The sequence below is a fragment of the Phyllobates terribilis genome, unplaced genomic scaffold (genome assembly GCF_046119375.1).
Source record: "Phyllobates terribilis strain yellow unplaced genomic scaffold, ASM4611937v1 Scaffold_17__1_contigs__length_24005725, whole genome shotgun sequence".
Lineage (NCBI taxonomy): Eukaryota > Metazoa > Chordata > Amphibia > Anura > Dendrobatidae > Phyllobates > Phyllobates terribilis.
The window spans coordinates 8,930,901-8,957,985 of record NW_027362777.1 but is presented as its reverse complement, the minus strand read 5'-3'; the positions used below and the strand labels follow the sequence as shown (position 1 = coordinate 8,957,985).

The window sequence follows — 27,085 nt, the reverse complement described above, 5'->3', positions numbered from 1 at the left end:
CTCAGGCAAGCCCTGCGGTAATAGTAATACACCCGCCACCCCCAATTGCCATAGACCATAATAATGCTCAACTTTGTTCCCCTCCAAAGTTATTGTGCTCAATAATACTAAAGGTTCATTTAGATGTCTGTGCAATGTATGGACTGGCCGTGGGTCTCTCCTGACCTGAGCATGACGACTTCATAGAAGTTTATGTAGCTCCATGGTGAAGTCCTGGTGATAAGAAACAGGGAAGGGTCAATGGAATCTTCCCACCTGGTGGAGTTGAGACGGTCAGGCACAACTGTGCAAAGAGAAGTAGCACAATGGTATTCCTCTTATAGACTGCTTCTCCACTGTTCAAGTTGACAGAAGGAGGCAAAAAAATGAGGAAAAAAAAGCTTTATGATGACCCGAGGAAGATATCAGATCGATTTTGAAACACATTGCTATCTTTTAATATGTTTTTTGTTTTTCTACCCTTTCTCATCCTTGTCTTCAGCATAACAGCGCCCACCATAAATCTTCCTAGTCAGGTCACAGTCCAGAGTCAGAATTCCAAGGTCAGCGTGTGTCAAGGCAAAAAGGGTAATACAAACGGGTAGTCAATAGGGAAAGCCAGGGTCTGGCAACAGAATACCAGAATGTCTAAATTCAGAGCACAAAGCACAGAGGGAACAGACCACATTGAGCTGAAAGCTACAACTGGCAGCTATCTGAGACTGACAGCTCAGGTAAGTAGCAGGTTAATCACTAGGAACAGGGAACACTTTACACACCTGAAGGAAACTCAGCATCTCCCAATCTCAGATTGGACGGCTGAGCTGTCAATCAAAGTACTGACAGCTCAGCACGTCCCTGCACTAGATTAGATGACTGAGCTGTCAGTCACTGCGTCCAAGACACATTGAGCGGAGGAATCGTGACAGACACAATATCAAATACACTGCAGGACACAACAGTCCCCATGATAAAGTCGGAGTCAGCACAGGTGCAAAATAGATGAAACAACCACTCACACCGTCGGTTCATGGAGGGGCGGCTGCGCAGTATTATAAGTGTGCATGGATAAGGCCGATATAGGGCGCCAGTCACACAGATAAGTGTGGTATATAGTGTCTGGCCTATAACCTAATAGAGATGCTCACCACACACTAAACACTTGTACACGCTCCATCCTGCCGGGTACAGTGGAGTCCTGCATCCACTGAGGCCCCTGATCATGTGACCCCTGACTCCTCCCCTCCTGTGACCTCATCACAGCTCCTGTGCGCACAGAGCAGCCATATATGTGGTGGCGGCTCTGCAGGTGGAGGTATGTGGAGATTCCCCATTATTCTCTATATAGCCACCATACTCCGCAGCGCTGTACACACATTACTATCACAGTCCCCATTGGGGCTCACACCCTCTATAGACTTTATTCACACATTGCAATTGCATTAATTAAATTAGATTTCTACATTTGTGTGACCTCCCAACTGTTAGAGAAGATAAAGAGGGATAGATTGTACATCATGACATCTTAGGTCACGTCCATAACCATTCCTCTAACCCCTAACACCACCCATTACCATTTGATTCTACCTTGAAAACATAAAGTAAATGGACAACCCCTTTAAGGCCTCACTCTCACTTGCAATTAAATTGGTTGAATGCAATCCGATAAAAAATCAGATTGCATTCGGACCAATTTAATCCCATGTTTCTGTGCTCAGTTGCGTTTTTTCTTACAGCACCGATCAGATTGCGATTGGGCTGGAAAACAATCTCAGCATACTGCGATTGCGTGCTGGAATCGGATCACACGCACCCATATAATCTATGGGTGCGTGTGAAACATCGCACTGCACTCGGATAACACCCGAGTGCAGTGCGATACCCACCGATGCCAGCAGCAGAGGAGATGGAGAAATTGATTTCTACGTCCCCTCCGCAGCTATGCCGTGATCCTCTTCATGAGAGAGGATCGCAGCATGGAGCACTGACATTCGGCTCCCGCTCGCCGCAGAGCAGGAGCCGAATGTCATTAGCATATCACATCCGATGCTCTCGCAACGGATGCCATACGCTAGTGGGACCCCAGACTAAGGCTGTGTTTACTGCTAAATCCGTCCGTTGTTCTGTTACTTTGTAGGAATAGAGCAATGGAAAACAGACTGGAGATGGATTCACCATTAGATGCCCAGGAGTGGAGTTCGACTGTCACCACTGACTATAATGAGCTCCGTCAACTTTCTGTCAAGATTCCTATCATATTTCTCACCTAAGTTGTTCTTGTTCTTATAAATCCACTCTCAGGCCGTCTCCTCGGTGTTCCTCTCTATCCTCAGACCATCTCCTCTGCATTTTCTTGTTGGTCTCCTCAACGCTCCTCTTTACTCTCAGCCCATCTCCTCAGCACTGAGGCCATCTCCTCCATGTTCCTCTCTGCTATCAGGCCATCTCCTTGGGCTCCTCTCTGCACTCAGGCCATCTCCTCCATGTTCCTCTCTGCTATCAGGCCATCTCCTTGGGCTCCTCTCTGCTCTCAGGCCATCTCCTCAGTGCTCCTTTCTGCTCTCAGGTCATCTCCTCAGCGCTCCTCTCTGCTCTCAGGCCATCTAAGCGCTCCTCTCTGCTCTCAGGTCATCTAAGCGCTCCTCTCTGCTCTCAGGCCATCTTCTCAGCGCTCCTTTCTGCTTTCACCCCATCTCCTCAGCTCTCTTCTTTACTCTCAGGCCATCTTCTCAGCGCTCCTCTTTACTCTCAGGCCATCTCCTCAGTTCTCCTCTCTGCTCTCAGGCCATCTCCTCAGCGCTCCTCTTTACTCTCAGGCCATCTCCTCAGTTCTCCTCTCTGCTGTCACTCCATCTCTTCAGCACTGCTCTCAGGCCATCTCCTCAGTTCTCCTCTCTGCTGTCACTCCATCTCTTCAGCACTGCTCTCAGGCCATCTCCTCAGCGATCCTCTCTGCTCTCAGGCCATCTCTTCAGCGCTCCTGTCTGCTCTCAGGCCATCTCTTAGCGCTCCTGTCTGCTCTCGGGCCATCTCCTCAGTGATCCTCTCTGCTCTCAGGCCGTCTCCTCAGTGCTTCCCTCTGCTCCCAGGTTGTCTCCTCAGCGCTCCTGTCTCCTCTCAGGCCATCTCGTCATTGCTCCTCTTTGAAACTCCCCGGCGATCCTCTATCCTCAGGCAATCCCCTCAGTGCTTTTCTCTGCTCTCAGGCCATCTCTTCAGTGATCCCCTCTGCCCTAAGTCTGTCCCCTCATCACTTTTCTATGCTCCCAGGTAGTCTCCTCAGCTCTTCTCTCTAAATAAGCTGTCTCCTCAGTGTCCCTCTCTTCTCTCAGGCTGCCTCATTCGCGCTCCTCTCTACGCTCAGGCTGTCTCTTCAGCGCTACTCTCTACACTCATGCTGTCTCCTCAGCTCTATGCTCAGGCTGTCTCCCCAGTGCTCCTTTCTACCCTCAGGTTGTCTCTTCAGTGCGCCTCTCTGCTCTCAGGCTATCTCCTCAGCGCTCCTCTCTGTATTTGGGCCATCTCCTTTCTTCTCTGCTCTCTAGCTGCCTCCTTAGTGCTCATATCTAACCTCAGGCCATCCCCTCAACATTCCTCTCCACTTTCAGGCTGTCTTCTCAGCCCTCCTTTCTACCCACAGGCTGTCTCCTCAGCTCTCTTCTGTACCCTCAAGACATCTCCTCACCATTCCTCTTTGACGTCAGGCCATCTTATTGGCATTCCTCTCTGCAATCAGGCTGCCTTCTCAGCGTTCCTCTCTTCCCTCAGACCTTCTCCTCAGCGTTCCTCTCTGCTCTCAGGCCATCTCATCATTATTCCTGTGTCCTCAGACTAGGGCTCATTACAACTTTGAACACCACAATGTGCCCTGTACCAGCAGAGAAGAGGTTTCCACTTTTAGTGTTCTGAACACAATCTACGAGCCTGTGTAACAAATACTACAATCAGCATTACTCACCTTCCCCTGCTCCAGTGCCGGCTCTCTGCTGCTGCTCGGGTCTTCTTTATAGGCTGCAGTGGTGATGTCATGTCTTTAGCGTGTGTGACAACCGCAGCCAGTCACTGAGCTCAACGGTTTATACTGAATAAATTGGCATCAGTTCTGAGATCAGTGGTTGACTGCAGCGGTCTAATGCGCTATAGTTATGATGTCACCTGGGCTGAAAATTTAGTATTTTAACAATTTTTTCATGTCGCCATTTTCTGAGACCCGTAACTATTTTCATTCTTCCATCGATGGACTGGTTTCAATAATTATTTCTTGTTTTCTTCGTTTTTGTTGATACAATTTTGGAGGAAATATGACATTTTAATAGCTTTTTATTACATTTTAATGTGGAATTGTGGTGATCAAAACCATTTTTCCTAGTGTTTTGAATTTATACCACATGGGAAAAAATATTTCAAAATTGTATTAATTCAGGCAGTTACGTGCATGGCAATACCGAATAATGTTTTCAATGTATTACATTTTGCTATTTACTTGGCAGGGGTGATATAAACTAAATTATTGTTTGTGTTTTTTTATATTTTGTCGTTTTTATATATATATTTTTCATTACTCTCCTTGTCCTGCCCGAATTTTTCTCCACTTCCACATAGTGCTATAACCATCTATAGTGCCCTATAAAGTAATAGCCCCCCTCTCAGTGCCATATACAGTAATGATCCTCATATTTGTTACCCCCATAGTTTTAGTGCCCCACACCACTAATAGGGTCGTTCTTCTCTTTTGCTGTAATCTATAGGATATGGTTGTAATCATTTATTTTTTGTAACACCAGAACTTAACACCTGAGCATGCACTGCACCCTCCTAGGTGCCACCATACCAGTGTTTCTTTATGTATTACCATATAAAACAGTGCACCCCTAAGACACATTGAAAGAACTGAGAGATTTAAACTTGCTTATAACATATAATGACAATGGAGACAAGCTTCAGAATATTACCCAACTATTTTCACTTTTTGGCTTTGTCAGGGGTGAGATGTGGAGTCCACGTTCTATGGATTGAGGGATGATTCCTGAACATTGCACCCATAGCTTATAGCAGTGGAGAATAAAAAATAGTTTTCTTGATCACTTTGAAACATACACTGTCTGCGCAATTATTAGGCAAGTGAATATTTTGACCATAACGTCATTTTTATGCAGATTTTCCAAATGCAAGCTATATAAACATTTGTTTATTGGATGAAGTAGACCAGGTGTTGTGTAGAATTATTAGGCAGCTTCTTTTCCTCAGGCAAAATGGGCCAAAAAGAGTTTTAACTGATTATAAAATCTCAAAAATGGTTAAAAGTCTTACAGAGGGATGCAGCACTCCTTAACCACTTCGCACCAGAGCCTGTTTTTGCCTTCGTGACCGGGCCAATTTTTTCAATTCTGACCACTGTCACTTTATGAAGTAATTACTCTGGAACGCTTCAACGGATCACCCTGATTCTGAGAATGTTTTTTCGTGACATATTGTACTTCATGATAGTGGTAAAATTTCTTCGATATCACTTGCGTTTATTTTTGAAAAAATCGGAAATTTGGCGAAAATTTAGAAAATTTTGCAATTTTCAAACTTTTAATTTTCATGCCCTTAAATCAGAGAGATATGTCACACAAAATAGTTAATAAATAACATTTCCCCCATGTCTACTTTACATTAGCACAATTTTGGAACCAAAATTTTTTTTTGTCAGGGAGCTATAAGGGTTAAAAGTTGACCAGTGATTTCTCATTTTTCCAACAAAATTTGCAAAAACATTTTTTTAGGGACCACATCATACTTGAAGTCACTTTGAGGGGTCTTTATGACAGAAAATACCCAAAAGTGACACCATTCTAAAAACTGCACCCCTCAAGGTGCTCAAAACCACATTCAAGAACTTTATTAAACCTTCAGGTGCTTCACAGGAAATTTTGGAATGTGGAAGAAAAAAATTAACATTTAACTTTTTTCACAAAAATGTTACTTTAGACCCAATTTTTTTTATTTTCACAGGGGTAACAGGAAAAAATGGACCGCAAAATTTTTTTGTGCAATTTCTCTTGAGCGCGCTGATACCCCATATGTGAGGGAAAACCACTGTTTGGGCGCACTGCAGGGTTCGGAAGGGAAGGAGCGCCATTAGACTTTTTGAATGTAAAATTTGTTTGAATAATTAGCAGACGCCATGTTGCGTTTGGAGAGCCCCTGATGTGCCTAAACAGTGGAAACCCCCCACAAGTGACACCATTTTGGAGACTAGACCCCTTAGGGAACTTATCTAGATGTGTGGTGAGCACCTTGAACCCCAAGGTACTTCACAGAAGTTTATAATATTGAGCTGTAAAAATAAAATTTTCACATTTTTCCCACAAAAACATTTTTCATCCCTTAATTTTGCATTATCATAAGGGTAATAGCATAAATTGCACCATGAAATTTGTTGTGCAATTTCTCCTGAACGCGTTGATACCCCATATGTGGAGGCAAACCACTGTTTGGGCGCACTGCAGGGTTTGAAAGGGAAGGAGCGCCATTTGACTTTTTGAATGTAAAATTTGTTTGAATAATTAGCGGACGCCATGTTGCATTTGGGGAGCCCCTGATGTGCCTAAACAGTGGAAACCCCCCACAAGTGACACCATTTTGGAAACTAGACCCCTTAGGGAACTTATCTAGATGTGTGGTGAGCACCTTGAACCCCAAGGTGCTTCACAGAAGTTTATAATATTGAGCTGTAAAAATAAAATTTTCACATTTTTCCCACAAAAACATTTTTCATCCCTTAATTTTGCATTATCATAAGGGTAATAGCATAAATTGCACCATGAAATTTGTTGTGCAATTTCTCCTGAACACGCCAATACCCCATATGTGGAGGCAAACCACTGTTTGGGCGCACGGCAGGGTTTGAAAGGGAAGGAGCGCCATTTGACTTTTTGAATGTAAAATTTGTTTGAATAATTAGCAGATGCCATGTCGCATTTGGGGAGCCCCTAATGTGCCTAAACAGTGGAAACCCCCCACAAGTGCCACCATTTTGGAAACTAGACCCCTTAGGGAACTTATCTAGATGTGTGGTGAGCACCTTGCACCCCCAGCTGCTTCACAGAAGTTTATAATATTGAGCCATAAAAATAAAATTTTCACATTTTTCCCATAAAAAATGTTTTTCATTCCCTAATTTTGCATTATCATAAGGGTAACAGGATAAATTGCACCATGAAATTTGTTGTGCAATTTCTCCTGAGTACGCCGATACCCCATATGTGGGGGAAAACCACTGATTTGGTGTACGGCAGGGTTCGGAAGAGAAAGGAGCGCTATGTTGGCTGGGATAGGCAGCAGACACCATGTCACATTTGAAGAGTCGCTGACATGCCGAAACAGCAGAAACCCCCACAAGTGACCGCATTTTGTAAACTACACCTCTCAAGGAATTCATCTAGGGAAGTAGTGAGTATTTTTTAATTTTTTAATTTATACCATTGGGCAGTGAAAAAAGCATAATTATATTTTTACCACAAAAAAATGTTTTACCCTCAGATTTTACATTTTCACACCGGGCAATGGGTAAAAATGGTGCCGAAATGTGTCACACAATTTCTTCTAATAGTGGCAATACCCCATATGTGGCTGTATCGTACCGCTCAGCCATACAGCGAGATCTGGGGGGGACGGAGAGCTATTTGACAATTGGAGAACAAATTATTGTAGAATAGGCATTTGGATTTGGGAGCACAAAATTTTCTGAATTACTTTTGGGGGGCAAGGGCCATTTAGCTTTTCCAGAGCCTTTCTGCTACCAGTAACTTGGAAGTCCCTTATATTTTTAACAAATGACGGACCTGAGTGGGGACTAGCTTTTTTTGAGGACTGAGTTGAAGCTTTTATTGGGAACATTTTACGCAACATTTATCCGGCGCTCTAGGCTGAGCACTTACATTGGGGTTTCCATCTAAATTTCCAAGTGATGTAATTCAGATGAAACCCCTGCGGGATCCATTCACTGTAATGAGGCAGCAGAGTTACTCTGGACTCCTTCTGGCCCCTGTTTAGCGGTGTCCTTTTTTTCTGAAGTGCACAAAACTGTGGCCAACCGCACTTTTATGCACGCCTAAAACAAATGACACCGTGGGATCACAGGCCGGACGGCATCCACAGTGGCCTATATCTGCCTCATTACAGGGAATCTTCCGTCATGGCTTCCGTCTGAATCACGTATTTCAGAGATTTACACGGAAACTCTGGTGTAAGTGCTCAGCGCAGAACGCAGGATAAATGTGAGCAGAGCCTTACTGCGATCTTTGGGAGACATAATAAACAAATCTGTAGCTGGTGAAGAATTGGTTTTATTTATTTTTTACGCCGTTCCCCGTGCGGTATAAGTGATGAGATTACTTTATTCTTCGGGTCGGTGCGATTACAGAGATACCAGATTTATATCGTGTTTTTATGACTGACAGCTGTCACACACTAAGAGACGCTTTTTTTTGCAAAATCTAGTTTTTGCATCGCCATATTTTGAGAGCTATAATTTTTCCATATTTCGTCCAACAGAGTCATGTGACAGCTTGTTTTTTGCGGGACGAGTTGACATTTTTATTGGTACCATTTTTGGGTACGTGACATTTTTTGATCGCTTTCTATTCCGTTTTTTGGGAGGTAAAATTAACAAAAACCAACAATTCAGGAATTGTTTTTTGAGGTTTTTTTTTATGCCGTTCTGCGTGTGGTAAAAGTGATCAGGCAGCGTTATTCTTCGGGTCAGTACGTTTACAGGGATACTACACTTACTGTATATTTATCGGTCGACCATGACAGCACCACGAGAGAGGGAATCCGCCCACCAAGGACAGGAAACCTACAGGCTTAAAAGGGGGCGGCCCTCCCTCTCGCCTCAGCTTCCAAAAATACCTTAGAGTGGCCTTGGTCATAGGGGATGAAATCAGATATTTCCAATTTGCGGCCTTGCCATTCGGTCTCGCTATAGCCCCTAGAATATTTACGAAGGTGATAGCGGAGGTGATGGCTCATGTATGGGAACATAATGTGTTAATTATCCCTTACTTAGATGATTTTTTGATCATTGGAGACTCAGCCTCTCAATGTGTCTCCCATCTTAAATTGGTCTCCTCTATTCTGGAAGGCCTGGGCTGGATCCTAAATCTGGAGAAATCCAGGGTAGTCCCTTCGAGAGTACAGCAGTTCCTAGGTATCATGCTAGACTCAGACCTCCAGATGTGTTTCCTTCCAGAAGCCAAAAAACAGAAGGTCATAAGGCTGGTGGAAGGAGCTCTTGCGAACCCGGTCATGTCCCTTAGGGCTGCAATGTCCTTACTTGGTACCCTGATATCTTGTCTGCCGGGGGTAATGTGGGCACAATACCACTCCAGAGTTTTACAGTGGGACGTCCTACAGAATGAGGTCTCGTTACATGGGCACTTGGAGATACTTATGTTCCTATCTCCCCGGTCTATTGACTCTCTACAGTGGTGGGTGAATTTAGAAAGCTTGTCTCGAGGAGTTCCCTGGGTGGTCAGAATATCTGAAATAATTACAACTGACGCAAGTCTACATGGATGGGGAGCTCACTTGGGGGATATGATTGCCCAGGGGTTCTGGTCGGATGCTGAGAGAGCTCTTTCCTCTAATACTAGGGAACTACTGGCAGTTGATAGGGCTGTTAATCATTTCTTACCATTCCTTCACAATAAGAACATTAGGATCCTGTCCGATAATAATATAGCAGTAGCTTATATTAACCATCAGGGGGGTACTCGTGCTGGATCGCTAATGAGAGTGGCGGATCATCTCTTTCAGATCTCGGAACACCATCTCCTCTCTTTAACAGCCCTCCACATCAAAGGGAAAGAAAATTCAAAGGCAGACTTCTTAAGCCGTCATTTTTTAAGGCAAGGCGAATGGGAACTAAAACAGGACATTTTTTCCCTATTAGTCCGGAAATGGAGTCTTCCGGTGGTGGATCTCTTCGCCACAAAGCAAAACCGGAAGACAAAGGTTTTTTGGTCCCTAGATCCGAGAGAAAGGCCCCTGACAGTAGACGCTCTCCAAATCCCTTGGAACTTCAGTCTGGCCTATGCCTTCCCACCGTTAAACCTTCTGCCTATGGTGCTAAGAAAGATCAGAGAGGACAAGGCAAGGGTCCTCTTGATCGCCCCCTTTTGGCCCAAAAGACCCTGGTTCTCATGCCTGAGGAACATGTCCATCTCGGACCCTTGGGTCCTGCCCGACGTTCCAGATCTCCTCAGCCAGGGTCCAGTGCTCCATCCGCGAGCTCCGGGCCTCCACTTGACGGCGTGGAATTTGAGAGGTCCCTGCTAGAACTAAAAGGTTTTTCCCAGAGTCTAGTATCTACTTTATTACGTAGTAGAAAGCCTGTCACTACCAAAATTTATGCAAAAGTTTGGAACAAGTTTTTATCTTTTTCTAAATCTTCAGTGGATAAGGGAGCGCCAATTGGGAAGATTTTAGAGTTCCTACAAAGGGGCTTCGTCTGACCTCACATTTGGGAGAAGGGTGCTCCAAGCCGTGGTCCCTCCCTAGAATCTTCATCTCTGCAATTCTCTCATGGTGCTGTCATGGTCGACCGATAAAGAGATTAGTTACTTACCGGTAACGGGATTTCTCGGAGACCATGACAGCACCCTTATATTCCCTCCCTTCACCCCTTTTTGGGAGCACTTCTTATCTGTTTTCATTCTTTATTCTCACACATTGATGTTGTAAGAAAATGTATATACTGTTTGTTTCATGATTATGTTGCTATGTCTACTAACCGGGCGGTCCTCTCAATGCTCTGTAATTCAAACTGAGGCGAGAAGGAGGGCCGCCCCCTTTTAAGCCTGTAGGTTTCCTGTCCTTGGTGGGCGGATTCCCTCTCTCGTGGTGCTGTCATGGTCTCCGAGAAATCCCGTTACCGGTAAGTAACTAATCTCTTTTTTTTATGTTTTGGCGCTTTTACACAATAAAACAATTTTATAGAAAAAATATTTTTTTTGCATTGCTTTATTCTGAGCGCTATAACTTTTTTATTTTTCGGCTGATGGAGCTGTATGGCGGCTTTTTTTTTGCGGAACAAGAAGACGTTTTCAGCGGTACCATTTTTATTTCCATTTTGCTTTTTGATCGCATTTTTTTCCACTTTTTGTTTGGCGATATGATGAAAAAGCATATTTTTTTGCTCCGTTTTTTATTTATTTTTATTACGGTGTGCACAGAAGGAGTTAATTAGTGTGACAGTTTTATAGATCGGGTTGTTTCGGACGCGGCGATACCAAATATGTGTACTTTTTTTGGTTTTGCATCAATATACGGATTTATTGGTTTAATATTTTTTATTTATTTTTAGTTATTTTGTGATTTTTTTTTAACCGTTTAAAAACATTTTTTTTTTACATTTTTACTTAGTCCCTGTATGAGACATTAATTTTTATTTTTCTGATCACTAATCTCATGTAATGTAATAGACATATATTACATTACATGAGATCTTTGCTGACTGCTTCACAGTCAGTGTGTTCTGCCAGGCTTCAGCTGCAGGCTGAGCCAGGCAGGACACCATATATGGCAGATCTGGAGGTGGTCATGTGACCTACAGCTGCCATAGCAACGCCAGGTCCTGGAAGGTATAAGGGGGCCGTCGGAGAGGTAAGTGGACGACCCCCTCTCCTCCTGCTGTCTTCTATATGCCGCGATCACTATAGATCGCGGCATATAGAAGACAGCAAAGGGTTAACATCACTGGGACCTGATCCAATCAGGTCCCGATGATGTTCCCTGTCAGAGCTAATGCTCTGCACCGGAATCGCAGCGCTTGCAGGACCCTGGGGGTCCTGAGCGCTGCGAGACCACCCACCGTTTTTAAACGTCGGCGCTGCACAGAGCCCAGAAAGCGCCGACGTTTATCTACAGTGGGCCGTCGCGAAGCGGTTAAATTGCTCAGATATTGGGTGTGATCACACAACCTTCAAAAGTCTACAGGGTCACAAAAGAAAAAAAAAATAGCATTAACTGCTAAAGATTTCAGGAGACTCAAACTTGAAGCGACCAGGAAGATATTATCCTCTTGAGCTGTCATATTCCAGAACTGCCGCCTCTCTGGATGCCCAGAAGTACAAGGTGTTCGGTGCTCAGAGACAAGGCCGAGGCTGAATACCGAACACCACTGAACAAGACTCAAGAAAAAACTTGGCCAAGAAATATCTGAAGACAGATTTTTCAAAGGTTTTATGGACTGATGAGAGTGACTCTTGACAGACCAGATGGATGGGCCCGTGGCTGGATAAGTAATGGGCACAGACCTCGACTTCGACTCAGACATTAGCGAGGTGGAGATGGGCACTGCTATAGGCTGGTATTATTACAGGTGAGCTTGTTGGACCTTTTCTTTCCAGAACTTAACGTGGAAATAAATAAACCATTAACATATTTTATTGGCTGTACAAAGACTGTTGCGTTCTTTATATTATTAAATTACCGTATTTTTTGGACTATAAGACGCACTTTATTCCTCAAAAATTTTGGAGGAAAGTGGGGGGTGCGTCTTATAGTCCAACATACATAAATACTGTGGCTGTGTGTGGTGGGGGATGTGGGGGGAGCGACAGCGGCAGAGAAGCAGGGCACTGGATGCAGCAGCCGCCTGCTGTAGCCTACACTGTGCCCGCTACTAAAGAAAATGAATATTCACTGCTCCCCACGCCCATGGGCATGGGGAGTAGTGAATATTTATTTTCCTTAATAGCGGCACACTGTGCCTGCAGTGTGGCTCCTGGTATGTATGGCACCCTTCATCCCTATAAGTATGGTCCCCCTCATCCCTCTTCTTGGTATGTATGGTACCCTTCATCCCTGTATGTATAGCCTCCCCCCTCATCCTGGTATGCTTGGCACCCCCTGATCCCCATCACGCTGCACACAAAAAATAAACAATCACACTCCCCTCCTCTCTCCTCCAGCGCTGCATCCCGCTCTGCTGCCGACAGGATTCTCACTGTGTGAGCTGCACATGGCGTCCCTGACATGCGCCCTCACACAGTGATCTGCTGTGCCGAAATAGTCACTGCTCCCCACGCCAGGACTGTGTGCGTGGTGAGCAATGACCATTCATTCTCCTTAATAGCGTGCACACTGTAACTTCAGCGCATCTCCTGCTGCCGCTCTGCCATGCATGCCAGGATGGTGGATTGGGGTGCCATGCATACTAGGATGGTGGATTAGGGTGCTATGCTTACCAGGATTTTGGATTGGGGTGCTATGCATACCAGGATGGGGATAGGGGCCACTTATTACAGGAAGAAGGGGGCCATATATACCAGGATGGAGGATATTAACAGAATTGGGGGACATTACCCCTATAACAGTGTCAGCAGCAGACCCCCTCCCACTTAACAGAGCATAATGACCACATTTTTTGCTTAATTTGTTTTTTTTTATCTTCCTCCTTTAAAACCTAGGTGCGTCTTATGGTCCAGTGCGTCTTATAGTCCGAAAAATACGGTATCTGACTTATTTTATAACTTTCGTAATCCCAACTGATAACACATAGGTATCTCTATCTGACCTCAACATGTATGAAGTGCTCTACCACATTATTGCTTTATACCAGCATCACAATGCTATTAATTTTTTTATTACACAGAATTTTATATATTTTACACCAACTCATCTTCAATTCACTCAGATTCCCACAATATGAGATACTAACAATTTATCTATATAATTTTCCTAGAGAAGAATGGATAGAGACAAAAAGAAGATGGCGGAGAGGATATTACACCTCACCCTAGAGATCCTCTTCCGGCTTACTGGAGAGGTGAGAGGTTCTGATGACGTCACATTACATCATTCTTATATATGGGAATAACAGATGGACAGAACTGGAGAGGTGAGGACTCTGGAAATGTCTGGAGGGAGATTTATTAATGTGTCTCTCCATAACCAGAGATTAATCATGGGGCCTCCATCTCACCCCCTGATACATGAGGACATCAATGACCAGAAGATCCTAGAACTCACCTACAAGATGATTGAGCTGCTGACTGGAGAGGTGACACTGCTGGGAATGCTGGGACTTTATACAGTAATGCTATGAAGGGATCGAGGGGATGACGGTATCATTGTATGTGTCAGGTTCCTATAAGATGTCAGGATGTCGCCGTCTATTTCTCCATGGAGGAGTGGGAGTATTTAGAAAGACAAAAAGATCTGTACAAGGACGTCATGATGGAGGTTCCCCAGCCCCTCACATCTCCAGGTAATAGACAGGACTAAATACACACGGCCTATAATTATCTGTATGTAAAGAATGAATTCAGCCCCTGTATGTGTTTCCTCCAGATCGATCCAGTAAGAGGACAACACCAGAGAGATGTCCCCATCCTCTTCTTCCACAGGACTGTAAACAAGAAGATCCCAATGTTCCTCAGGTAGATACAGAGAAGATGTCATGAGATGTCTCCTATGATGTGTAGACGGCTGTAAAGGTCTTGTGCTCAGTCTTGTTTTATCCACCAGTATTATGTTTTATATTTGTGTAATGAGAACGGTGGAGATGACAGGATTAGAGCTGATCATAGAGGTGACTTCTCCATCTGTTTTTGACTTTTATAATATTTGTTTCAGGGTGAAGATCTGATCCATATTAATACTACAGAGACATATGTGAGGGGTGATGAGCGGTGTAAAGAGGAGATTCCTACATATGACTACCCAGGTGAGTAGTAACCACTGAATACAGAGAAGTCACAGATTCTTCTCAGTCACCGGCTGTGGCTGCTTTATCGGTGGTGTAGTCCGGCAATATCACAATCGTGTGATCACCATTTTGCCGCTCTACCACAACATTCTCCTCCATCCAAAAATGTTCACATTACTTTGTGTGATTGTGAAAGACATTTTCTGTAGAACTTACAACCTGGAGGATCCACCTACCCCCTGGGATTAAAAGACTCTGTCCGTTACCTGCCCAGATCTGTAAACTGCAAAGCCAAATGTCAGCATACGTAGAATGTGCTGACAAGTGAGAAAATCACTTGAAGAAAAATTATGATGGACCTCTTAGAGGAAGCGAAGGGTAATGATGATGTTGGCTTACTAGGTGCCTGATATCTTATTAGATGAATCCACCTTCTGTGCTGCTGAATGTTCTCATATGGTCTCTACAAGACCAGGTCCAGTCTTTCTGACCAAACTTCACTTTTATGAGATACAACATTAAATGTGCAGTGAGGGCCAAGTGTGAATTTCTGTATAATAACAACAGAGTTTCCCTTTATGCTGAGTTTTCAAACCAACTAACTTCAAACAGAATTGTGATATCCTATACAGAAAACATTACACCTGTGCCATGATATATCTCTAAGCTGTGCATGGCTGATGGGTGTAATATACATTTATTCACGCCTGCAGGAGATGTGTTGGCATGGCTCGAGCCCTGGTTTCATGGATTCACCCCACGTCATAAATTACATTGTTTTTGATCCCAAAGGAGTTCAGATTACTGCACAATCTCTCCTGAAATGGGGGCGCTAATACTTTCTCTACTCTTCTGGTCCGGACTCATAGTAGCTCCAATGGTCCACCATAAATTAATGCGTTTAGTGAGTTTAGAGTTGGAGCTCTCCTTACATATGTTATTGTTGGGGATGTAACATATCTTTTAATCTGTCTTTTTTTTACAGGTTCATTTTGTATGATAGTTTGATTGTGGTGGGATTGGCCTGCCTCACTTATGTGTCTCTGTAACGCCCTGGTAGTCTTTCAAAGAAGGTCTCCATTGCCTCTTCCCAATGCCCGAGGTCTAAATTTAAGACCCCTCAGCTCTGCACTATTTTAAAAAGTTCTCCTTGAAAGTCTAATATTTCTTCTTGAAACTCATCTGACAGAAAATATTGTCCCTTACGATAGTTTAGATTCCCAAGAGCCCCCGAGCCCCATACTCTAATTACCCCAGAGAGGTTTCACCACAAGTTATTCATTTTTCTCTGATGAAGACTGTTGAGTTTGATCATTTCAGTAGATGTGTTATTGTCTATAGTCACAGTTTTTGACTTCAGTAGTTAGTGCCCAAAATTCTCTGATTTAATCTCTTCCTGCAGCCAGTTTTCTGTTCCTAATCAGGACCCATTTTTTAAATCTGACATGTGTCACTTTATCTGGTGATAGCTTTGGAATTCTTCACAAAGGATAATGGGAAACAAATGGACCTTATAAATTATTTTCCAACTTCTTTTGAACCCGACAATACCCTATATTCGTTTGTACACTACTGTCTGGGTACATAGCACGGATAAGGAGGGAAGGAGCGCCATTTAGCTATTTGAATGCAGATCTTGCTGGAATAGTTTGCAGACACAATGTATTGGGGGAACTGTTTATGATCACCTGGCAGCTCAAAACATGGCCACCACGAATAGGCTTGGCTCTATCTACTCCATTTTCCAGATCCCAGGGATTGCCTTTCTCATCACCCTTTAACCCCAAGAAGAATAGTCAGGTAGCCGGGTCATAACCAAGAGGGCAGAGAAAATACAAAATCAGAAGACACAAGAGTAGTCAGTAAACGGGCCGAGGTCACAACAGGAAACAAATACACAAGCTGAGAGCTGAGCACAGAGGACTGAACCAGAGGATAACAAGGCTGTATCTGGCAGCTCCGGCAATATTCTTCAAGCTTTAGTAGGGTGTGGTGCTTTCCAGTTGGCTGAAGCAGGGAGCAGATTACTCCAGCTGGACAGCACACGCACCCATACTGCCAGACTGGATGGTACTACAGGTCCCAGGGACCCTAATCTTAGTGGCTGGACAGAGCCTGTGCCACCCAGAGCTTTTGGTTCCGACATCTCCTCCATCATCAACACCACCTGCAGAATGAATAAGGCGGTGCCTGGTGACAGAAGGAGACATCGGGGGAGCAGATCCCAGAGGAGATGGGACACATCATTTATAGAATCCCTAATATAACAAAATGGCAGAAAACCAGAGCAGTAGAAATCCCCATAAAGTGTCTCCATTTTGGAAATTATAACCCTTAGTAAATTTATCTATAGGCGTAGTGATTATCTTGACTCCACAGGCACTTTCCGGAAATTGGCACGCAATGGATGTTGGAGAGTGAAAATTGCACTTTGGCCATTTTATTACCCAACACATAGTGCCCAGATTGTGCTTCAGGAGACACACACAGTAAATGAAGTGGGTACTTGTCACTATAGTAATGCCAAATACATGGATGCTTGTGACAACACCGCTTTTCTTCTTAATTATGCCAAACATGATTTCTGATTTCCAAGAGCAATATAGCTTTTTATTTTTATGTTGACTTTTTTAACCTGTGTTCTTCTTTGGTTGATTAACACAGACTATTGTTTGAATAATACTGAATGTTAACACTTGAGTTGAGATGTACTGCAACTTGTTGTCTGCAAATCTTGCAAGATAGGGACATGGAGCAATACTGTTTGATAATATACTAATTTCATATTATACCAGCCCAGCGAATTGTTGATTTGTCGAGCAATGGAGGACAAACTATGCAAGTTGATTAAATGCTCAAACAATGAGTCATGAGCTTCTTCCACCTTCATCCCTAACCCTAACCCTTGACCTGTGAATGATGGTTGCAAAGACAATTGTGATCTATAAAAAGGGGGTCTCTGCCTCTATTTGGTGTCATTCTACAGCATGTCAGCTTAGGGGACTTCGGTCCCAGCTGGAGGAATACAGATCGGCTCCATTGACCATTGCTGAACCCTCAGAGACGTATTGAAGAATCCAGGTAGGAACAAACAGTTCACCTGGCCGCAGACCTCACTGCTCTCGGTTAGTTTCCTAAGCTTGTCGTTACCTCCTCTCTTTGGGGGCCAGCCAAAAGCGGGGGACCACTGGTGCCGGTAGTTGGCTCTGGAAGCCCCAAAATCGCAGCTGTTCTATCCCAGGCGTGCCAGCGGAAGGGTGAGGACTCTGTAATTTGCACCATCTTGGGTACTTGCTGGGACTGTTTTACCTGTTTATTGTTAGAACCCTCCTGTTTGTTTTTGTTTCTATCTTGTGTTTTGCGGTCACGTGACCATCTTCCTATATATTCCAGCTCCGCCCTTCTGGCTTTGCTGGACTTCAGTGTTGTTTTGACTGTCTCTCTAGCCAGGTGCTTTTGTGCCTATCTATCTCTAGTTTGCTTGGTCCTCTGGACCTCTAGTACTTTTGTCAGTTTATCTTTTGCTCTGCAACAACTTCTGTTAGGAGGTGTCCCATTTTTGTCCCAGTCCTTAGTTCTTTTAGGGACCCCTCCCTTTCTCTATAGGTCTCCGTTCAGACTAGCCGAGGACGAAGGCGGGTCTGTTCTCAAGGAACAGGTTGCCGCTACAATGTAGGGACTCAGCTTAGTCTTATTGTAGGGACAGCTCTCCCCTTCTTTCCCTAGTTTATGTTGCAGATCATAACAGTAAGTCCAGCCCAAACAAAAACCTTAAGGAAAGAAATCCGGGGATCAGTATGGTTTCTGTTCAAGATTTGGCTCAACGCCTGCAGGGATTGTCTCTGGAGTTGTCCGAGCTCCGGAAACACGGGAGTAGCTGTCCTGGGGCGCATTTTGTCGAACCCAAGGTAGGACTCCCTGATATTTTTTATGATAAACAACAAGATTTTTTTTCCTTTAAAAATGCTTGTTTATTATATTTTCGTTTGAGACCAAGGTCCTCTGGGAATGAATCACAGCGCATTTTGTTTATCATGTCACTTTTGCACAAGGAACCACAGGGGTGGGCCTTTTCTCTCCAACCTAATGATCCGTGTTTTAGGTCAGTGGAGGATTTTTTTTCTGCTATGGGGCTATTGTATGACGATCCTGATCGAGTCTCATCTGCTGAGACAGAACTGAGGCGTTTGAATCAGGGGTCAGGTGATGTTGAAAATTATTGTACACACTTCAGAAGGTGGTCCTCAGAAGTGAAATGGAATGATTCGGTGTTAAAATGTTTTTTTCTTGCTGGTCTAAGTGAAAGGGTTAAGGATCTGCTGATTGCATTTCCCGCACCTGAAACCTTGGAGGAAGCCATGCAATTAGCTATACGTGTGGACAGGAGACTGCGTGCCAGGGTTGATGATGAAAAAATTCCTGCAATGGCAGCTCCTAGTCCCCAGAGGGTCTGCTCGGACGGCGGAGAACCGATGGAGTTTGGGGTGATGTCACTTCGCTCTCAGGAAAGAGACCGCAGGTTTTCCAAGGGATTGTGTTTTTATTGTGGTAAAACTGACCATTTAATTAAGAACTGTGAGCTTTGTTTAAGTAAAGAAAAAAAAAAGGTCAGTTACGCCCGTATTGCTTGTTTGAGCTCTAAGGGAGTATTTCTTTCAGGGAGTACCTCATTGCAGGAAGATTTGATTGAATTTCAGGTATTTGTGGATTGTGGTTCAACACTTAATGTGATTGATAAGGGTTTTTTGGAAAAACTTAAATTGGAATCCAAACCTTTGTCATCACCTATTTCTGTGATTGCAATTGATAACACTCCTTCGAAACGTATTACTCGCAAGGTTGCTGCATTTCCCCTCACTATCAATGGCATTCACCAAGAAAATTTGGATTTGGTGGTATTAAATAATTTACCCTCTCCAGTCGTTTTAGGTTTGCCTTGGTTAAAACTGCACAATCCTTTACTGGACTGGTCTACTAATGAGATTAAGTCTTGGAGTCCTAAGTGCTATGATAAGTGTAATGGTCGCATTGCGGTTGTGGAAAAAGGGGAATTACCTGTACCTATTCAGGATTTTTGGAAGTTTTTTTCAGAGGAGGAGTCGCAAGTTTTACCTCCTCATAGGGACTATGATTGCACCATTGAGTTTGTTCCTGGAGCTACTCTTCCCAAGAGTCTCTTATTTAATCTGACTATCCCTGAAAGAAAGGCCTTGGAGGAATACATACAGACGAGCTTGGCTGCTGGTCATATTAGACCTTCTAAGTCGCCTGGTGCCGTTGGATTTTTCTTTTTGCTAAAAAAAAGGACGGCGGTTTACGTCCATGTCTGGACTTTCGTGAAATTAATAAGATTACCGTACGCAATTCCTACCCATTGCCGTTAATTCCTGACTTGTTTAACCAGTTAGTGGGGGCCAAGTGGTTCTCTAAAATTGATCTCCGGGGGGCATACAATTTGTTACGAATGAAGGAGGGTGATGAATGGAAAACTGATTTTAACACTCCGGTAGGTCATTTTGAGAATCTGGTGATGCCTTTTGGTCTTACCAATGCACCCGCGTTTTTTCAGAACCTTATTAATGACATCCTGAGACCTTTGATTGGTAAGAATGTGGTTGTGTATTTGGATGACATTCTGATTTATTCACCAGATCTGGAGTCTCATTGGCAGAATGTACGTGAAGTTTTGCAGTTATTGAGTGATAATTCACTCTTTGCTAAGCTGGAGAAATGTGAGTTTGCTGTGCAGAGAATTAGTTTTTTGGGCTACATTATCTCCAGCGAGGGCTTTGAGATGGACCCGGTGAAGGTTCAGGCTGTGCAGAATTGGCCTAGACCTATTGGTTTGAAACCAATACAGAGATTTTTGGGTTTCGCCAATTATTACAGGAAATTCATTAAGAATTTTTCTATAATTGTTAAGCCGCTGACCGATCTCACCAGGAAAGGTGCGAATACGGTCCAGTGGACTACTGAGGCCATTGAAGCTTTTGTGTATCTCAAGGAGAGGTTCAGTTCTGCCCCTATCCTTATGCAGCCTGATGAGACCAAGCCTTTTTTGGTCGAGGTGGAGGCTTCTTCGGTGGGGCTCGGTGCAGTTTTGTCGCAGGAGAACAAGGATGGAGTACATCCCTGTGCTTTTTTTTTGAAAAAAATTTCAGAGACCGAACTTAATTACGATGTTGGTAATCAGGAATTGCTGGCTATTAAATTCGCGTTTGAACATTGGTGTCATTTCTTGGAAGGTGCTAGATTTCCTATTCAGGTTTTCACAGATCATAAGAATTTGATCTATCTGGATGCTGCCAAACGCTTGAATGCCCGTCAAGCTAGGTGGGCACTTTTTTTTTCTCGGTTTAATTTTTCTGTTACCTATATCCCTGGTACTAAGAATGTTAAAGGTGATGCTTTTCTCCCATGGTTGGTACCGAGGAGGAGGAGAGCATTTTACAGGAAGGAGTTGTGGTAGCAGCATTGGACTCCGTTTTGGAAGATGGGATTCTGAAAGCCCAAGAGGATGCCCTATCTAACACTCCTCATGGGAGGTTGTTTGTGCCTAGAACCTTTAGGAGAGAGTTGTTTGTGGAGTATTATGAGTCTCGGTTGGCAGGTCATCCAGGAATTTCTGAGACTAAGAGACTTATCAGTCGCAGGTTTTGGTGGCCTGGGTGGCAGAAGGAAGTCATCAAGTGGGTACGTCAATGTACGGTGTGTGCTGGGTCAAAGACTTCACATACCCCTGCTGCGGGGTTGCTTTGCCCTCTGGTGGTTCCTAGTGCGCCTTGGACGCATCTGGCAATGGATTTTATTACTGACCTTCCTGTGTCCGAGGGTTTCACTGTCATCTGGGTGGTCGTGGACCGTTTTAGCAAGATGTGTCATTTGGTTCCATTCATTAAGCTACCCTGCGCTAAGACACTCGCTAAGGCGTTTGTTAAGGAAATTGTCAGGCTCCATGGCGTTCCCACTGACATTGTTTCTGATAGGGGACCTCAGTTTGTGGCTCGCTTTTGGCGTGCTTTTTGTGACAGGTTGGGAGTCCATTTGTCATTTTCGTCTGGTTATCATCCTGAGTCTAATGGACAGACTGAAAGAAAGAACCAGGATGTTGAACAGTTTTTGCGTTGTTTTATGGCGGACAATCAAGAGGGGTGGTCTGAGTTTCTGCCACTCTCAGAATTTGCTCTTAACAACCATACATCCTCCTCTGCTGGGTGTTCTCCTTTTTTTTGTTGTACTGGGAGACATCCGTCTTTTGGTTCGTTCTCCAAATTGGGGTCGGCGGTGCCGGAGGAGGAGAATTTTTCCGGTGATTTGGAGAGAGTTTGGACTAATGTACGTTGTAACCTTCAAGAGGCTAACAAAAAGTCCAAGAAGTATTTTAACAGGAAACGTAAAGAGGTTTTGTTTACTGTGGGTGACATGGTTTGGTTGTCCTCAAAGAATCTGCGTTTGAGGATTCCCTCTAAAAAATTGGGTCCGAAGTTTGTGGGGCCATTTAAGGTGCTTCAGGTGGTTAACCAGTCTGCTGTTAGGTTGGAGGTTCCCACCTCCTGGAAGATTAATCCTGTGTTTCATGTTTCCTTGTTGAAAAAGGCTGATGTATCGGATAGGGAGGCCACTGTCAGAGTTCCTCCGGTGGTGGAAGACGGCGAATATGAAATTTCTCGTATCCTGAATTCCAGAGGGCATAGAGGGAGATTGCAGTATCTCGTCGCTTGGAATGGTTTCGGTCCTGAGGATAACTCCTGGGTAAAGGCAGATGATGTCTCTGCCCCTAGACTTGTCAGAGCTTTCCACAGGAGATTTCCGGATAGGCCTGGAGGATCTGGAGGATCCTCATAAAAGAGGGGGGTACTGTTAGAACCCTCCTGTTTGTTTTTGTTTCTATCTTGTGTTTTGCGGTCACTTGACCATCTTCCTATATATTCCAGCTCCGCCCTTCTGGCTTTGCTGGACTTCAGTGTTGTTTTGACTGTCTCTCTAGCCAAGTGCTTTTGTGCCTATCTATCTCTAGTTTGTTTGGTCCTCTGGGACCTCTAGTACTTTTGTCAGTTTATCTTTTGCTCTGCAACAACTTCTGTTAGGAGGTGTCCCATTTTTGTCCCAGTCCTTAGTTCTTTTAGGGACCCCTCCCTTTCTCTATAGGTCTCCGTTCAGACTAGCCGAGGACGAAGGCGGGTCTGTTCTCAAGGAACAGATTGCCCGCTACAACGTAAGGACTCAGCTTAGTCTTAATGTAGGGACCGCTCTCCCCTTCTTTCCCTAGTTTATGTTGCAGATCATAACATTTATTGTCCGCTTTGTGGTTCAATAAACTATTACCACACTGTTTTACCTGCACCCTGTGTTGTCTGAGTAGTATTACGCCCACGGAAGACCCGGTGTCTTCACAATGTTAAATATGGTTTGGGCACACTGCAAGGCTCAGAAGCGAAGGGAAGATTTGACTTTGGGAGAGCGGATTTTGCTGGATTGGTTTATGGATGAGTAGAAGTTTTTATTGGTATCATTTTTGCCTACATAATAATTTTTGATGGCTTCTTATTCCATATTTTGGAGGCAGAATGAAAAAACAGTTGAACACCACGTTATACTGGTTCATCCTATGAGGTTTTCTATTATACTGTGACTGTCATTCTATCAATAACTTGCCATTTCTACAGACACTTTAAGTAGAAATGTTCAAAAATTACATTTCAAGGATATTTTATTCAAAAATAATTGTTTCTTATTGTTAACAGACAAAGTAGCATTCTGTAATGCTAAGTATGTAAATATGAAGTATGAAATATGACTAGCATTACTGCTGTAGAAAATAGAAATAAATGAGAAATTGTAGCACATAAATTGGCCAATTCATGTGTACCTGACAGCTGCGGTAAGGTGTTTCTTGATGTCAGGACCCTACCAATGTGAATACCTCTCTAAGGGACATCCGTCTGCTTATGTGTGGGAAAGTAAGATTTTCTACAGCAGTAATGCTATTCATATTTCATATGTCATATTTACATACTTAGCGTTACAGAGTGCTACTTTGTTTGTTAATTGTATATGGAGGTAGCTTCTCCTAGTAAGCACCTGTTCACACCTATTTCTTGTATTGGAAGTGCCGTTAGAAACAGAAAAAACTATGTTTAAGCTTTGACTGAGCACTCCACCTCTATGCCGCAGGTGGTTTTAATTGCAGTAAGATCTTGCTTTCCCACACATAAGCAGACGGATGTCCCTTAGAGAGGTATTCACATTGGTAGGATCCTGACATCGAGAAACGCCTTACCGCGCCTGTCAGGTACACATGAATTGGCCAATTTATGCGCTAAGATTTCTCATTTATTTTTATTTTCTACAGCAGTAATGCTACTCATATTTCATACTTCATATTTACATACTTAGCGTTACAAAGTTCTACTTTGTTTGTTAATTGTATATGGAGGTATCTTCTCCTAGTAAGCAACTGTTCACACCTATTTCTTGTATTGGAAGTGCCGTCAGTTTTTTCTGTTTCTATGTTTTTTATTCTTGGCAGATGACTGTACCAGGAGATCAAAGGGACAGCTGACATCTTCAATTTTTAAATCAGATGATCTTCAGATTCCACGGGATACAATTGAAGTGAATGCCATTACTCCAGATATACCATCATCCCTTCACAGCAAAGATCTATCATCTAATCCTATGAAACAGGTCCTGTCTTCTGATTCATTACCGACTACTAAGGAAAATCAAAATAAAAAAATAAGCATTACAAAATGTACTGCTCCTAACACAAAGAAGTCATTTTCATGTTCAGAAAATAGGAATAGTTTTATCCTTGAAAAGTCTATTCTTAAGCATCAAAAATTACACACAGCTTACAACAGATTTTTTTGTTCCAAATGTGGGAGATGTTTTAACCAGAAATCAGACTTTGTCAAGCACCAGAGAATTCACACAGGGGAGAAGCCTTTTTCATGTTCAGAATGTGGGAAATGTTTTAACCAGAAAGTGCATCTTGATCGCCACCAGAGAACCCACACAGGGAAGAAGCCTTTTTCATGTTCAGAATGTGGGAAATGTTTTAACCGGAAATCAGACTTTGTCAGGCACCAGAGAATTCACACAGGGGAGAAGCCTTTTTCATGTTCAGAATGTGGGAAATGTTTTAACCAGAAATCAGACTTTGTCAGGCACCAGAGAATTCACACAGGGGAGAAGCCTTTTTCATGTTCAGAATGTGGGAAATGTTTTAACCAGAAATCAGACTTTGTCAGGCACCAGAGAATTCACACAGGGGAGAAGCCTTTTTCATGTTCAGAATGTGGGAAATGTTTTAACCAGAAATCAGACTTTGTCAAGCACCAGAGAAATCACACAGGGGAGAAGCCTTTTTCATGTTCAGAAAGTGGGAAATGTTTTAACCAGAAATCAGACTTTGTCAAGCACCAGATAAATCACACAGGGGAGAAGCCTTTTTCATGCTCAGAATGTGGGAAATGTTTTAACCAGAAATCAGACTTTGTCAAGCACCAGAGAATTCACACAGGGGAGAAGCCTTTTTCCTGTTCAGAATGTGGGAAATGTTTTAACCAGAAAGCACATCTTGAAAACCACCAGAGAACCCACACAGGGGAGAAGCCTTTTTCATGTTCAGAATGTGGGAAATGTTTTAACCAGAAATCAGATTTTGTCAAGCACCAGAGAATTCACACAGGGGAGAAGCCTTTTTCATGTTCAGAATGCGGGAAATGTTTTAACCGGAAAGACTATCTTGATGGCCACCAGAGAATCCACACAGGGGAGAAGCCTTTTTCCTGCTCAGAATGTGGGAAATATTTTAACCATAGATGGATTTTTGTTGTACACCAAAGAACTCACACAGGGGAGAAACCTTTTTCATGTTCAGAATGTGGGAAATGTTTTAACCATAAATCAGATTTGATTAGGCACCAGAGAATTCACACAGGGAAGAAGCCTTTTTCCTGTTCAGAATGTGAAAAATGTTTTACTTGGAAAGCACATCTTCATAACCACCAGAGAACTCACACAGGGGAGAAGCCTTTTTCATGTTCAGAATGTGGAAAATGTTTTACCCAGAAATCAGTTCTTGTTAGACACCAGAGAATTCACACAGGGGAGAAGCCATTTTCATGTTCAGAATGTGGGAAATGTTTTAACCAAAAATCAGATTTGATTAAGCACCAGGGAACCCACACAGGGGAGAAGCCTTTTTCCCGTTCTTTATATTTTTAATCCAAAAAATTTTCATTGAGCTTTTTTTCATTAGTTTTTTTGATAAAACAAGAAACCAGTACGTACAATAATAAAATAACATACCATAGGGATGACATACATGCATCTCTCCTATATATCCTTTCAGGTGGCCCATTACCGTCTGATAACTTTCAGTTACTATATCTTACAATTAACATTCCACATTCTTGAAATCTCTTATATAGCCATAATATTGTAATAAACATTATAATCCTATACACATATAGGTGGGCTATATTACCCATACCACATGTTAAGGAATTCCAATGAAACATTAGACCTCGCCAATACCCCCATTACCACCCATAAATCAAATAGTCTCTCCAACAATAACCCTCTTGATGGCATTCTAGGTGTATCCAACCATAATCCGATAATATTATTTATCTTATTTTTGAGTTCACTCATTTCTGGAGGTGAGGGAGTAATCCATTTGGATGCTATATGTTTCCTAGCTTGAAATAAAATACGTGAAATCCCTATTGAAATTGGGTCAAATTCCATATCATCTTCTAAAATACCTAATAGGCATTTTTTGGGTCTGGTTGAATATCTATTTTATATACCCTCTTTATAATAGACAAAAAACTCCTTTCCAGTATTTACCTAACTCCCGGCATTCCCATAGTGTATGTAATATTTGAGGTCTACCTATGATGTCAATTACAGGCCTCTCTCATCTTTTTAAATGGGAGAACTTGCACAATTCGTGGCTGATTATCGTATTTTTCGGACCATAAGACGCACTTTTTTTCCCCCCAATATTTGGGAGGAAAATGGGGGGTGCGTCTTATGGTCCGAACCTTACCTGCGGTGGTGGTAAAGTGGGATCGCAGGGCACTCCAGGAACGCGGCGGTGGCGTCGTCGTCAGCGGCAGCAGAGATGAGCGGCTGGGGCAAGCAACTGTGCCTGGCTGGTACTGGGGCTGGCGCCGGTGTCGGGCTGTGAGCGGTGTGCGGCCTGAGAAGATTTTTGATGTGCGTGGCCAACTTCCTAGAGCTGTGATCTACAGGAAAATGGCCACCGGAGCTACCGGTCCGCGCATGCGGCGGCTCGGGCGGCCATTTTCCTGTAGATCACAGCTCTAGGAAGTTGGCCGCGCACACCGGAAACCTGCTCAGGCCGCACGCCGCTCACAGCCCGGCGCCAGC

At 43.5% G+C, this 27,085-nt stretch overlaps 2 protein-coding genes across 2 annotated transcripts in view; one reads left to right on the top strand and one right to left on the bottom strand.

The window, feature by feature from the left end:
• The window catches only part of LOC141176185 (uncharacterized), a gene marked incomplete at its 5' end in the record, with an annotated part of 484,487 nt that overhangs the window by 380,785 nt on the left and 76,617 nt on the right, over nt 1-27,085 (bottom strand). The window lies entirely within an intron of this gene.
• LOC141176061 (uncharacterized) lies at nt 1,213-26,640 on the top strand. The gene is made up of 7 exons (XM_073660044.1): nt 1,213-1,294; nt 13,715-13,798; nt 13,928-14,032; nt 14,116-14,239; nt 14,323-14,411; nt 14,608-14,698; nt 24,210-26,640. Exons 2-7 carry the CDS (start codon nt 13,721-13,723, stop codon nt 25,910-25,912), a joined length of 2,190 nt encoding a protein of 729 aa, XP_073516145.1. The 5' UTR covers nt 1,213-1,294; nt 13,715-13,720; the 3' UTR covers nt 25,913-26,640.

Coding starts and splice junctions, on each gene's coding strand:
- LOC141176061 (XM_073660044.1), top strand. CDS start 13,721: ATGGATAGAGACAAAAAGAAGATGGCGGAGAGGATATTACACCTCACC. Junction 14,412..14,607: donor AAGATCCCAATGTTCCTCAG/GTAGATACAGAG, acceptor TATTTGTTTCAG/GGTGAAGATCTGATCCATAT. Junction 14,699..24,209: donor TCCTACATATGACTACCCAG/GTGAGTAGTAAC, acceptor TATTCTTGGCAG/ATGACTGTACCAGGAGATCA.